The sequence below is a fragment of the Chiloscyllium punctatum genome, chromosome 12 (genome assembly GCF_047496795.1).
Source record: "Chiloscyllium punctatum isolate Juve2018m chromosome 12, sChiPun1.3, whole genome shotgun sequence".
Taxonomy (NCBI): domain Eukaryota; kingdom Metazoa; phylum Chordata; class Chondrichthyes; order Orectolobiformes; family Hemiscylliidae; genus Chiloscyllium; species Chiloscyllium punctatum.
In genome coordinates this window covers 75,515,160-75,530,359 of record NC_092750.1, presented here as the reverse complement: position 1 = coordinate 75,530,359, position 15,200 = coordinate 75,515,160, and the positions used below count along the sequence as shown (strand labels likewise).

The 15,200-nt window shown below is 42.3% G+C and overlaps 1 protein-coding gene across 1 annotated transcript in view; it reads right to left on the bottom strand.

Annotated features, from left to right (window-relative positions):
* LOC140483946 (FYVE, RhoGEF and PH domain-containing protein 5-like) overlaps positions 1–15,200 on the bottom strand; it is a 239,377-nt gene that overhangs the window by 4,728 nt on the left and 219,449 nt on the right. The window contains exons 17-18 of the mRNA XM_072582811.1: positions 13,170–13,303; positions 12,840–12,968 (exon numbers count right to left, since the gene is read on the bottom strand). Of these exons, the coding sequence (XP_072438912.1) occupies positions 12,840–12,968; positions 13,170–13,303 (263 nt within the window). The remainder of the gene's footprint in view (positions 1–12,839; positions 12,969–13,169; positions 13,304–15,200) is intronic.

The window sequence follows — 15,200 nt, the reverse complement described above, 5'->3', positions numbered from 1 at the left end:
TAATGAAGCTTTTCAACCAGGTCCACATACTTCAACATTGTCCCAATTATACAATTTGTATTCTTATTTTCCAATTGTGCTCTGGTCTTGCAACTCCCTGTCCTTTTGCAGCCCTCAGATCTTGCACTCTAACACTTCTTGGTCTTTGTGCACCACCCTACCTTTGGCTACCTGGGCACTGAGCTCTGAAATTCCCCTACTTATTCTCCTGGATTTCAATTTCTCCTCCACTAAAAGTCTTAACATTTTTTAAAAACAATTCTTGATCAAGCATTTAACCACTCTTTCTGATCGCCCTTTCTTTGTGTCAGTGCTCATTTATGTCCACTTACATTTCTTTGGAGTGCTTTGTCTCAGTTTGCTACTGTGTAGATGCTTTATAAATGCAAAGTGTTTTTGTTGGCTTGTGACAGTTCACACATAAAAACAGCAGTGTGTGAACCTAAGAAGCCTGAGCCCCAGCCACTGGCTTGTGCTGGCTGGAATCAGCTTGAACTAGCTTAACTCTGAGAAGCGTATAAGTCCTTATTTAGCGGAAGAGTAAATGCTACACCTTGGCTGGAGCCTATAACAAAAGGAGACAGGTTTGACAGATTAGCATGAACCAATGAAACCAAGACACCAACGTTCAGGGAGATAAGGAAAAAGCATAACAATGAAGGATTTCGGGCATGCAGCCAGTGAAAACCCCAGAAGCGGAAGACTACATTGAGCACTCAAGCAATCACCTGGCCAGTATGAACTCCTATTCTCAGCCTTTATATTCTGTTAAAAATCACACAACACCAGGTTATAGTGCAACAGGTTTAATTGGAAGCACACTAGCTTTCGGAGCGACGCTCCTTCATCAGGTGATAGTCAGGTGAAAGAGCGTTGCTCCGAAAGCTAGTGTGCTTCCAATTAAACCTGTTGGACTATAACCTGGTGTTGTGTGATTTTTAACTTTGTACACCCCAGTCCAACACCGGCATCTCCAAATCATTTATATTCTGTGACTGTTCAGGGAACATCAGAGAAACCTAGTAAGTGTGGGCATAGATTTTAATCCCTGCTCACACCTGTAATGCTTATCAGACGCTCGAGGTAAAGATACAATTTCTGATGTGTTGGCCAATGTTCAGTGAAGAATAAAGGAAAGGTATACCTTTCTTATACCCTTCTGTGCATGTGTTCCAAACCAATTACCATCAGGGAGTGATTACTCCCTGCATGGTAAACTGTGTATTTGTCAAAGGCAATGTCATCCCTCTGGTACAGAGTCCTTATTCATTGCTTCAAAATGGTCTTCTTGGCTTTTCCAAGACATCAAACATTCCACATGCTTGATAACATCACACAGACGGATCCTTCCCACTGTTTCAAGGTCCCCATGTTCAGGTTGAAATCAGAAGTCATTGCATGGTGTCTTGAGAGTGAGATTCTTCCTGTAAGTGTCCTGAATTTTAGATATTAATTGAAATGCTTAAAATAAAAACCTAGCTCATACCAGATCTTATTACAGCTTCTCAGTCATTTTATTGTGCATAGGATGCATCTCTGTTGAGGAGTTTGCTTGCTTGCACAGTATATTGACCAAGTTTTCCTTATGCTGTTTATATTCATTTGATCCTTGTATTCCTACAAAGATTTTAGTGGGCGGCATGGTGGCACAGTGGTTAGCACTACTACCTCACAGTGCCAGAGACCCGGGTTCAATTCCCGCCTCAGGCGACTGACTGTGTGGAGTTTGCACATTCTCCCCGTGTCTGCATGGGTTTGCTCCGGTTTCCTCCCACAGTCCAAAGATATGCAGGTCAGGTGAATTGGCCGTGCTAAATTGCCCGTAGTGTTAGGTGCAGGGGTAAATGTAGGGGAATGAGTCTGGGTGGGTTGTGCTTCGGTGGGTCAGTGTGGACTTGTTGGGCCGAAGGGCCTGTTTCCACACTGTAAGTAATCTAATCTAATCAAATTAACAAATTGGACAATATGACTTAATTACATTCCATCTTTTGATCATTCCGGCAGCATAACTGGCATAATTCTCACCATTATACGCTGCCATAAATTAATCAGGTACATCATCAATTCGGGCTTTTTACTGCAAATTACAGTAACTAGTATTCAGTACCATTCTCAACTTACGGCTCAACTGACATCTGATCGATCACATTAAACACCCACCTCCTGCCCCCAATTCTGCAGTGGCAGTAGTGCATCTCCAAGATGCAATCCAGCTATTCACTGTCTCTCCTTTGACAGTATTTTCTCACACCTCAGAGGACAAGGCCAGCCGATACATGGGAATACCATCACCAGCAAGTTCCCTTTCAAACCACATATAATGCTGACTTGGAACTACTTCACCACTGTCGCTGTGTCTAAATTCTGGAACATTCTTCCTAACAGAAGTTTGGGAGTACCGACACCAGATGATCAGCAGCAGTTCAAGACAACAGTTCACCATCATTTTCTCAAGGGCAATTAGGGATAAACAAAACAAAACTCCAAAGTCTCTGAAGCAACAATTGCTGGCAAAAGGAGAATTGTATTGAATTTCAAAAGGACATTTATGTTTGGTAAATGCCAGACTGATTTCAATGTGAAGTCTGAAGTAATGTACTTTGCTACAAAGAACAGGAAGTGGCTGCATAAAATAAATCAAACTAATTTTAAAGGATGTGCAAAGCAGACCTGTGTTCATATGTACATAAGTCATTAAAGATGGCAGGACAGTTGAAGAGACCTGTTAATAAGGCTTACTAAAATATCTTAATAGGGCCACAAAATACAAGAGCAGGCACGTTATGATATAGAAGATGCTGGCTAGACCTCAGCTGGAGTACTGTATACAGTTCTAGGCCCATCACTGTAAGAATGACAAGAGAGAGAGAGAGAGGTTTACAGCAGTGTTTCCAGGAATGCAACATTTCAGTTGAGAAAAGATTAAAGAAATGTGTTTTCCTTGGAGACTAACAGGAGATCTGATAGAATTTTCTAAATTATGAAGGGTCTAGATTATAAGGGAGAATTATAGGGAGAAACTATTATATTCTAACTTATAGGGAGAAACTATTCCCATTCACGAGATCAAGAGCCTAAAGGCACAGTTTTAAAATGTTTTGCAAAAGAGCAAACACGAGAACAGACTTTTAAACTGGGTGAGTAGTTAGTGTAAGAAGTGCACTGAATATTAATAACGTAGATTTCCTACATTGCGGAAAGAGGCCTTTTGGCCCATCGAGTATGCACCGACCATCTGAAGAGTATCACACCCAAACACAGTCCCCTACCCGAACCCTGTAAACCCGGATTTATCATGGCTAATTCACCTAGTCTCATTCCCTCGACACTATGGATAACTTAGTATGGCAAACCTGTCTGGAAGTGTGGTGGAGACATTCAATTAAGGCATTGAATGATTATTTAAACAGAACCAATTATCTGGGTTACAGGGAAAAGAGAAGAAATTGGCACCAGTTTAAAATGCGAAAGAGTTCGTGCAAACACTGAAGGCTGAATGTCCTCCTTATGCACTGTAAAAATTTTGTAATATAGTTCCTTAAGTAAGGAAAACTGTATACATAGTATTCCAGGTGTGGCCTCATGGTTGCCCTGTGTAATAACGTGTCCTATTTTTTATACTCCCCCTTTCCAATAAGGGAAATATTCCATTTGCCTTCCTAATCATGCACTGTATCCACATATCAACGTTTTGTGATTTGTACAAGGAAACCCAGATCTCTTTGTACGACAGCATTCTGCAGTGTCTCTCTAATTAAACATCATTCTGTTCTTCTCTTCTCCAAAATGGACAAGTTCACAATTTCTCACATTATACACCATCTGCCAAATGTTTGGTCATTCATTTATCCTATCTATATCCCACCACAGACTCTGTCTTCCTCACAGCTTGTTTTCCTTTCTGCATTTGTGGGCAAATTTGGCTACAATACAGCTATATCTGTTCAAGGGCAATGGGATAGTATGCTGAAAATCAAGATTGCTATACCCAGAGTCATCACAAAAGTTAAAGACTTTAAAAATCTTTCAGAATTGTCCAGTTTATCTTACTCTCAGAACTAAGTTGATAGAACACAAATCAGGTTTCTATGCTTAGTATGAGTAACCTTTTTTTAACAAATAATTAGATTCTAGCTACAGGTGTACAATTAGAGATAGTTAAAGTTCTAACCCTCTAATAAAAGGCCCCTCTGCACTCATACAAGCAGACATAAACAAACTGAAGAAAAACCTAGGTATTTATTGTGGGGGGAAAAGCTGGGAAAGCAAATCCTTGGTCCCTGTTGATAAGATTTGCTGAGGTGATTTTTGTACTGATCAGAAATCGACTTCTCAAAGTCCCTTCTCCAGATGCGTTCATTTATTTCTGGGAGGCATAAGTTCACAGTGTGTTTTGAATAGCTAGATGTTTTTGACAGGTGCATATGTCAAAGCGCCTTTTTTTAAGTTGTAGACGTCTGTGACTTTTTAAAGGGATTCTGATTTATTAAAGCCATATCTTACAGTAACTGCTGAAGGAAGAATGAACTGGTTTCCTTCAGACATAAAGTGTTTTTATACTGCTGAGAATAGAGACAACTCTTGAGACTGCTAATATTTAATGTCTTCTTACTTTCCTGTTCAGAGCCCCAATCCCTTAGAGCCATTTCACATAGTCGACCTTTGTGATCACTAATTGTCTTTATTCCACAGACCAATCAGCTACATATTGCTGCCTGAATCGCTATTCGTACACAATGCCAACCCATCTATAACCTTCCCATAGTACTGTTTGAAGCAACAGCTATCAAAGCAGCCCTTACAGTTGGTATCATGTGACTTGCTTTCTGAAATACAATAATACCTCAACAATCAAATGTTAAGGAAAAGTATACAGTTAATGGCAGGATCCTGAACGGCATTGATGGACAGAAGGATCTTGGAGTTCAAGTCCATTGCTCCCTGAAGGTGGCCATGCAAGGAGATATGAGAAAGTGAAGACTGCAGATGCTGGAAGTCAAAGTCAACAAGTGTGGCGCTGGAAAAGCACAGCAGGTCAGGCAGCATCCAAGGAACAAGAGAATTGACGTTTTAGGCATAGCAAAGATTCCTGGTGAAGGGCTTATGCCCAAAACATTGATTCTCCTGCTCCCCAGATGCTGCCTGACCTGCTGTGCTTTTCCAGCACCACACTCTCACCTCTGATCTCCAGCATCTACAGACCTCATTTTCTCCTGGAAAAGCACAGCAGGTCAGGCAGCATCTGAGGAGCAGAAGAGTCAACATCTTGGGCATTAACCTTTAATCAGGAATGATGAAGGGCTTATGCCTGAAACATTGGCTCTCCTGCTCTTCGGATGCTGCCTGACCTGCTGTGTTTTTCCAACACCACACTTTTCAAACATGCAAGTAGATAGGGTGGTAAAGGAAGTGTATGGTATGCTTGCCTTTATTGGTCAGGGAACTGAGTATAAGAGTCAGGATGTCATTTTGCAGCTTTATAATTCTTTGGTTAGGCCATACAAAGTGTTGCATTCAATTCTGATTGCCACGTTACTGAAAGGATGTGGGGGCTTTGGACGGGTGCTGAAGTGAGTTACCAGGATGCTGCCTAAAATAGAGGGCATTGGTAAAAAGGAGAGGCTCGGGCAGCATGGTGGCACAGTGGTTAGCACTGCTACCTCACAGCGCCAGGGTCCTAGGTTTGAGCAATTATCTGTGTGGAGTTTGCACCTTCTCCTTGTGTCTGCATGGATTTCCTCAGGGTGCTCCAGTTTCCTCCCACAGTTCAAAGATGTGCAGGTCAGGTGAATTGGCCATGCTAAATTGCCCATAATGTTAGGTGCATTAGTCAGAGGAGGGTGGATCTGGGTGAGTTACTCTTTGGAAGGTCTGTGTGGACTGGTTGGGCTGAAGGGCCTGTTTCCACACTGTGAGAAATCTAATCTAAAAAACAACTTGGGTTGTTTGCTCTGGAGTGGCAGGGGCTGAGAGGAAACTTGATAGAAGTCTATAAAATTATGAGATGCATAGATAGGGTTGATGGTCAGAATCTTTTTCCTAGAGTTGAAATGTCCAAGAGTAGGGGGCATGCATTTAAGGTTCAAAGGAGATGTGAGAGGGAGGTCTTTTACACAAAGAGTCTGGAATGCACTGCATGGTGGACGTAGAAATGATAAGCAGATAAGCAGTTAAGCAGATGAATATGCATGGAATGAAGGGATACGGTACAAGAGCAGGCAGAAGGGACTAGTTTAATTTGGTGTCATATTTAGCACATCGTGGACTGAAGGGCCTGTTCCTGTTCTGGACTGCTCTATGGTCCAGCTTTTTCCCATTTCAGTCCTCAAAAGTAAAGAAAAATAAGAAGACATCTACTTATCAGCTTTTAGTTTCATTAATTTAGTCTTTACAGGCCTTTTATTAAAGTCATTAACGTAGAATGTAAACAGTTGAAGCCAAGCACTAATCACTGTGATGCTCCAACAGCTTGAACATGGCACATTTATTTCAATTCTGTTTCCTGTCACCCTAAAAACATTTACATGGCCTCTTATCTAATGCCTTTTGGAGATCCAAATCACAACACCTTTGGTTCCCCTTTCCAACTCTACTTGTAACATTCTGAAATTGTGGCCAGATACATCAGGGCCTGAACGGCTAGGTCTGTAACCAGAATAGGCAACCTTTGAGCAGCCAGGCCTGATGGGACTTTCAGGACAGGTCAAGATAAGACAAAGGCAGGCAAGGGCAAACCAGGAAAATGAGAGTGATTTGTGTGTTGGAGTATGGCGAACAGACTAGTAGGATATCCTGGGTTCCCACCATGACAATGTGTGGAGAGACGGATATACACTGATGCATTGGAGGATGGACAGCGAAAGTAGCCCCAACACCTTTTGTACATGACATTGGGGATCCCATTACCTTAACCTGGAAGATCAATTAGCTGGGGACCCAGGGAAGGATTAGAAGGGACACCCAGTGGCCAGTCCCATAGTGAAGACTGGATCTGGCCCAGGATTCTCCTGGAGAGAGAGAGAGAGAAGACAACCAAGTGCGAGACCAACTTCATCAAGTACATCAGAGCCGATGACACAGCCCGCCAAGTTTAGCTGCATGGTTAGTATGTTATCCTAGTCTAGTAGCCAGTACTAATTTAGATAAGGATTGCAACAAAGACTTAATGTAGAAAATGATATAGCAATTAATGTAAGATTCAGGAGTTTTATCACAGAGGAGCAGAGTTTTGGATATTATTCAGCCTTTTGTATCTTCATTATGTTTCATGAATAAAATGGTGTCGAATTGCAAATGGAGTTCTGACTATTTTATTTGTCTCAAAGCATGGACAACGAAAGAATTCCAATAAATTGTCAAACGTGGTTTCCCTTTGACAAGTCTACATTGACTGTCCTTGATTATACAGTGATCTTCTACTTTTACTCCCTTTATAATGGATTCCAGCATTTTTCCTATGATGGACATAACCACCCTGTAGATTCCTGGTTTCTACCATTCTGTTGCCTTGAATATTTTACCTTTGTGATTTTCTTTTTTGCTGGGACCTTTCCAGAACAGAGGGAACTTTGAAAGACTGCGAACAATACATCCAACATCTCTTCAGCCACAATTTTCAAGATCACAGAATGTAGGTCATTAGGTCCAAGGGATTTGTCAACCTTTAGAGTCATTAATTTTTCTGTAGTGATTGTGTGTATGCTTATTTTAAGCACCTCTCCTTTCTGGCCCCTGTTTCTCTACTATCTTTGGATTTTTAATGTGTCTTCCACCTTGATGATAGATGCAAAATACTTGTTCAAACCTTTGTCATTTTTTTGTTTTCCATTATTAGTTCCCCAGTCTCACCCCTGTAAAGGACATTGCTCAATCCAGAGATATTTTCTCTTTCTACTTACTTGTAGAAGCTCGTATTATCTGTTTTCACGTCTCTTGCGAGTTTACTCCTGCTTTCTAATGCTTCCCTTTTTTGTTTAGTTTTTAATTACTGTTTGCTGATTTTACAAATTTTCCCAGTCCACTAACCATCTCAGTACCGAAAATCTATTTTCTCAATTTGATACCATTCTTAACTTCCTCAGGTGGCACATCTTTCTCACTTAGTTTCTCCTGTTTGATGGAATCTGTTTTTATTAAGAGGTTTGGAATACCTCAAGAAGTGACTTCTTTGCTTTGTTATTGCTTATTACTACCCAATCTAATACTACATCTATCACAAAGGGGCATAATTTTAAGGTAATTGGTGGAAGGTTTAGGGGAGATGTCAGAGGTAGGTTCTTTACACAGACAATAGCAGGTGCGTGCAATGCACTTCTGGCAATTGTAATAGAGTCAGATACATTATGGACATTTAAGCAAATCTTGGATAGGCACATGGAAGATAGTACAATAAAGGGTATGTTGGTTAGTCTGATGTTAGAGTAGGATAAAAGGCCAGCACAACATCGAGGGCCTGTACTGTGCTGTACTGTTCTATTTTTTATGTACATCTTGATTTTCCGAATATTTCTGTGCTGTACTGAAGAGAAACTTGGCATCTCTTACTTTGTTTCTGTCTTTTGGAATGTCAAATACCCTGAAATAATCAGTTCCCAACTCGAGGTCCCCATACATCTGTAAGAGCCACAACTGTAACATTCATTTATTTCAGTTTGGAGAAAGTGAGGACTGCAGATGCTGGAGATCAGAGCTGAAAATGTGTTGCTGGAAAAGCGCAGCAGATCAGGCAGCATCCAAGGAGCAGCAGAATCAACGTTTCGGGCATCAACCCTTCTTGAATGTCCTTACCTGCTGCGCTCTTCCAGCAATTTATTTCAGTTTGTTTGATCAATCTTGTTACAAATGTTGGCCAATTTGGGGATGAGAATAATAGTTTGTTCTTGACACTCATTTCCCATGAAAGAGTGTTTAAAAGTCAACTATGATTAATTCAAAGCCTTCAGCCAAATATGAAAGATTTAATAGCAGGGCATTTAGTAAACAGTGACAGGACTGGACAGATTAGTTTGGATTTACATAACAGAGATCATGCTTGACAAAATGAGTGGAATTGTTTGAGAATGTAACGAGTACAGTTGATTAGGGGGAGCTAGTGGATATGGTTTACTAGGACTTTCAGAAGGCATTTCATAAGAAATTAGCATGTAAAATCAAAGGGCAGCATTTGGGGCAGTGTAGATTCAGTATTTAGGGCTAAAGAGATCAAAACATATGGGGAGAAAGTGGGAACAAAGTACTGAACAGGATGATCAGCCATGATGGTACCATATCTTATCTCTAATGATAAGAAAGTTAGCATTAAGGCGCTTTACCTGTATGCGCGTGATATTCATAACAAAGCAGATGAACTAATGGCACAGCTCATAGTGAATGATTATGATGTGGTAGGCATCACAGAGACATTACAGGGGGGTCAGGACAGGCAGTTAAACCTCCAAGGATTTTCAACTTATCGAAAAGACAGGGAGGTCGGCAGAGAGGGTAGGGTTGCCTTGTTAGTTAAGAACAATATTAAATCTATGGCACTGAATGACATAGCGTCAGATGATGTGGAGTCTGTATGGGTGGAATTGAGGAACCACAAAGGCAAAAAAACCATAATTGGAGTTGTGTACAGACCTCCTAACAGTGGTCAGGAGCAGGCACGTAACATGTACCGGGAAATAGAGAAGGCATGTCAGAAAGGCAAGGTCACAGTGATCATGGGAGACTTCAATATGCAGGTGGACTGGGTAAATAATGTTGCCAGTGGATCCAAAGAAAGGGAATTCATGGAATGCTTACAGGATGGCTTTTTGGAACAGCTTGTCATGGAGCCCACAAGGGAGCAGGCTATTCTGGACCTAGTGCTTTGCAATGAACCAGACTTAATAAAAGATCTTAAAGTAAGGGAACCCTTAGGAAGCAGCGATCATAATATGGTAGAGTTCAGTCTGGAGTTTGAAAGAGAGAAGGCAAAATCGGATGTAATGGTGTTACAGTTTAATAAAGGTAATTATGAGGGCATGAGAGAGGAACTGACAAAAATAGACTGGAAGCAGAGGCTTGCGGGGAAGACAGTAGAGCAAAAATGGCAGGGGTTTGTGGGTATAATTAAGGACACTGTACAGAGGTTCATCCCCAAGAAAAGAAAGATTATCCAGGGAGGGATTAGACAGCCATGGCTGACAAAGGAAGTCAGGAAATGTATTAAAGAAAAAGAGAGATCCTATAAAGTGGCCAAGAGCAGTGGGAAATCGGAAGATTGGGAAGGCTACAAAAACAAATAGAGGATAACAAAGAGAGTAATAAGAAAGGAGAGGATCAAATATGAAGGTAGGCTAGCCAGTAATATTTAGAAACGATAGTAAAAGTTTCTTTCAATACATAAGAAACAAACGACAGACAAAAGTAGACATTGGGCCACTTCAAACTGATGCTGGAAGCCTAGTGATGGGAGATAAAGAAATAGCAGGAGAACTTAACAAGTACTTTGCGTCAGTTTTCACAGTGGAAGACAGGAGTAATATCCCAACAATTAAAGGGAGTCAGGAGGCTGAGTTGAGTACGGTTGTCATTACAAAAGAGATAGTGCTAGAAAAGCTAAAAAGTCTTAAAATTGATAAATCTCCTGGCCCCGATGGGATACATCTTAGAGTTCTGAGAGAGGTGGCTGACGAAATAGCAGAGGCATTGGTTGAGATCATTCAAGAGTCACTGGAGTCACGGAAAGTCCCGGATGATTGGAAGATCGCGGTTGTAACCCCATTGTTCAAGAAAGGATCAAGACAAAAGATGGAAAATTATAGGCCAATTAGCCTAACCTCGGTTGTTGGTAAAATTCTAGAATCCATCATTAAGGATGTGGTTTCTAAATTCTTAGAAGAGCAGAGTCTGATTAGAACAAGTCAACATGGATTTACTAAGGGGCGGTCATGCCTGACAAACCTGTTGGTATTCTTTGAAGAGGTGATAAGCAGGTTAAATCAGGGAAACCCAGTGGATGTGGTCTATCTAGACTTCCAAAAGGCCTTTGATAAGGTGCCACACGGGAGGCTGCTGAGCAAGGTGAGGGCCCATGGTGTTCGAGGTGAGCTACTGGGATGGATTGAGGATTGGCTGTCTGACAGAAGGCAGAGAGTTGGGATAAAAGGTTCTTTTTCAGAATGGCAGCCGGTGACGAGCGGTGTCCCGCAGGGTTCAGTGTTGGGGCCACAGCTGTTTGCATTATATATTAATGATCTGGATGAAGGGACTGGGGGCATTCTAGCGAAGTTTGCCGATGATACAAAGATAGGTGGACAGGCAGGTAGTACTGAGGAAGTGGGGAGGCTGCAGAAGGATCTAGACAGTTTGGGAGAGTGGTCCAGGAAATGGCTGATGGAATTCAATGTGAACAAATGCGAGGTCTTGCACTTTGGCAAAAAGAATAAAAGCACAGACTACTTTCTAAACAGTGAGAAAATTCGTAAAGCCAAAGTACAAAGGGATCTGGGAGTGCTAGTCGAGGATTCTCTAAAGGTCAACATGCAGGTTGAGTCTGTGATTAAGAAAGCGAATGCGATGTTGTCACTTATCTCAAGAGGGTTGGAATATAAAAACACCATTGTGCTACTGAGACTTTATAAAGCTCTGGTTAGACCCCATTTGGAGTACTGTGTCCAGTTTTGGTCCCCACACCTCAGGAAGGACATACTGGCACTGGAACGTGTCCAGCGGAGATTCACACGGATGATCCCAGGAATGATAGGTCTAAAATATGAGGAACGGCTGAGGATTTTGGGATTGTATTCATTGGAGTTTAGAAGATTAAGGGGAGATCTAATAGAAACTTACAGGATAATACATGGCTTGGAAAGGGTGGACGCTAGGAAATTGTTTCCGTTAGGTGAGGAGACTAGGACCCATGGACACAGCCTTAGAATTAGAGGGGGTAAATTCAGAACAGAAATGCAGAGACATTTCTTCAGCCAGAGAGTGGTGGGCCTGTGGAATTCATTGCCGCAGAGTGCAGTGGAGGCCGGGACGCTAAATGTCTTCAAGGCAGAGATTGATAGATTCTTGTTGTCTCGGGGAATTAAGGGCTACGGGGAGAATGCGGGTAAGTGGAGTTGAAGTGCCCAGCAGCCATGATTGAATGGCGGAGTGGACTCGATGGGCCGAATGGCCTTACTTCCACTCCTATGTCTTATATGCCAGAGCAGGCTCACAGGGCTGAAGGCCTGATCTTGCACAAGTGTAGCTGGAGTTGGTGAAACAGGGAGTTAGAAAAAAGAGGCAGGAGGTGATCAGTCACTTTTCTCTCACGGCTGAGTACTTCTGTTCTTTATTATAAAAGTGAGGCAGTTTTTTGACACAGATATACTGCATGCAACAGGCCCTTTAGCCCAACAAGTCCACACTGACTCATTTCCCTACATTAACCCTGACTAATGCACCTAATACTACGGGCAATTTAGCGTGGCCGATTCACCTGATCTGCACATCTTTTGGAATGTGGGAGGAAACCAGAGCACCCGGAGGAAACCCATGCAGACATGGGGAGAATATGCAAACTCCCCTCAGACAGTTGCTTGAGGCCGGAATTGAACCCAGGTCCCTGGCGCTGTGAGGCAGAAGTGCTAACCACTGAGCCACCATGCGGCCCGATAGAAATTTACTTTCCTATCCATCAGCGTGTCATCTGCAAACATAACTGCTGTACCTTCAGTCCCTTCAAACAAGTCATTTATATGAATTGGAAATGGTTGAGGCCACAGCACTGATCCCTATGGGAGGGTTGAGGGGTAAAGGGAGAGATGAGAGAGATGAAAGGAGGACGTAGAGGAATAAAGGAAGAGAATTGTGCTGACAATACTTACTCCACTTGCTCTGTAGGTGTACAGCACTTTTTCATGAATGACAAACCAGAGTTTCTTCCAATGTCTCTTGTTCCTCTTACACCTCTGGAGATATCCACTCATTGACACTCCCTCAGCTGAAGCTTCAACCTGACAACCACCAAATATCTCATTAGAAAAGAAGGCAAAGGATGGGGGATGAGTCAGTCTCACTCGCAGGGAGAGGCCTCCCTTGGGGTCAACCTCATTAGCAGAAAGAGGTCTCCCTTGGGGTCAGTGGAATTAGAAGGGAGACATCTCCCTCTGCATTAGCCTCACCTGGAAGATAGGTGTATTGTGTGATTGGCCTACCTCCTTCAGAGCCGTTGGAATCCTCTTCTGTTTGCGGAGGGAGGTTGTGTGGAAACTGTGAAACACTGACGAGAACGTAGTGCTTGGTGAGTGAGTCAGTAATGATGGAGCCTTTTCACTCTCTGTTAATAATTCTGCAAAGATTCAAAAAGCATGTTCAAGTGAGGATTACATACAGGATGGTGAAGAATGGCACTTGGCATGCTTGCCTTCGTTGGACAGAGCACTGAGTTGGAACATTATATTATGGCTATCCACAAGGCCACATTTAGAGTACAGTCAGTTCTCCTATAACACACATTTCTTCAGTGCGAATTAGCTGTAACACAATTGATGAATGTAAATCAAGTTATTTGTAGAATGCGAACTTTCCTGTCTGGTATTGTTATTATGTGATTCCAGCCCCATTAGTTTAAATGTTGCCATTATGCGATTTTCTTCTAACATGGAGTCACATGGGATAGGAACTATCGTGTTACATCAGAACTGACTGAACTGTGTACAATTCTAGTTGTCCTGCTTTAGAAAGAATGTTGTTAAATGGGAAAGAGTGCAGAAAAGATTTACAAGATTGTTATCAGAACTGGAGGGTTTGTGTTAGTAAGAACAGGCTGGGTCTTTTTTCCCTGGAGCATTGAGGCTGAGGAGTGGACTTATAGGGATTTATAAAATCATGAAGGGGATGGATAAGGTAAATAGCAAAGGTCTTTTCCCCAGGTAGCAGAGTTCAAAACTAGAGAGTATCATTTTAAGGTGTGAGGAGAAAGTGTTAAAAGGGGCCTAGAGGGATCCTTTTCACACAGGACGTTTTGCATTTCAAATGAACTGCCAGAGAAGTGGTAGATGCAGGCACAGGTCGATCTGCTATAATGCATGTTTTGTTAATGCAAATTCACTATAATACAATTGACAAACTGAGGGCACTGTTTCTAAAATGTAAAGTTTTAAAGCGTGTATTGATTATCATGGTAGGCTACTGCAGAAAATACAGAGATATGGCATTGAGGGTGAGTTGGAGGTTTGGATTAGGAATTGGCTCTCTGGAAGAAGACAGAGGGTAGTAGTTGATGGCAAAGGTTCATCTTGGAGTGCCGTCACTAGCGGTGTTCCGCAAGGATCTGTTTTGGGACCATTGCTGTTTGTCATTTTTATAAATGACCTGGAGGAAGGGTTAGAAGGTTGGGTGAGCAAGTTTGCGGATGATACGAAAGTCGGAGGAGTTGTAGACAGTGAGGAAGGATATGGCAGGTTACAGCGGGATATAGAGAAGCTGCAGAGCTGGGCAGAAAGGTGGCAAATGGAGTTCAATGTAGCTAAGTGTGAAGTGATTCACTTTGGTAAGAGTAATAAAAAGATGGATTACTGTGCTAATGGTAGACTACTTGGTAGTGTGGAAGAGCAGAGGGATCTTGGTGTCCATGTACACAGATCTCTGAAAGTTGCCACCCAGGTAAATAGTGCAGTGAAGAAGGCATATGGCGTACTGGCTTTTATTGGTAGAGGAATTGAGTTCCGGAGTCCTGAGGTCATGCTGCAGTTGTATAAGACTCTGGTGCGGCCGCATCTGGAATATTGTGTGCAGTTTTGGTCGCCATACTATAGGAAGGATGTGGAGGCACTGGAACGGGTGCAGAGGAAGTTTACCAGGATGTTGCCTGGTATGGTAGGAAAATCCTATGAGGAAAGGCTGAGGCACTTGGGGTTGTTTTCATTGGAGAAAAGAAGGTTTAGGGGTGATTTGATAGAGGTGTACAAGATGATTAGGGGGTTAGATAGGGTTGACAGTGAGAACCTTTTTCCACGTATGGAGTCAGCTATTACAAGGGGGCATAGCTTTAAATTAAGGGGGGGTAGATATAGGACTGATGTTAGGGGTAGGTTCTTCACTCAGCGAGTCGTAAGTTCATGGAATGCCCTGCCAGTAGCAGTAGTGGACTCTCCCTCTTTATGGGTATTTAAGCGGGCATTGGATAGGTATATGGAGGATAGTGGGTTAGTGTAGGTTAGGTGGGCTTTGATCGGCGCAACATC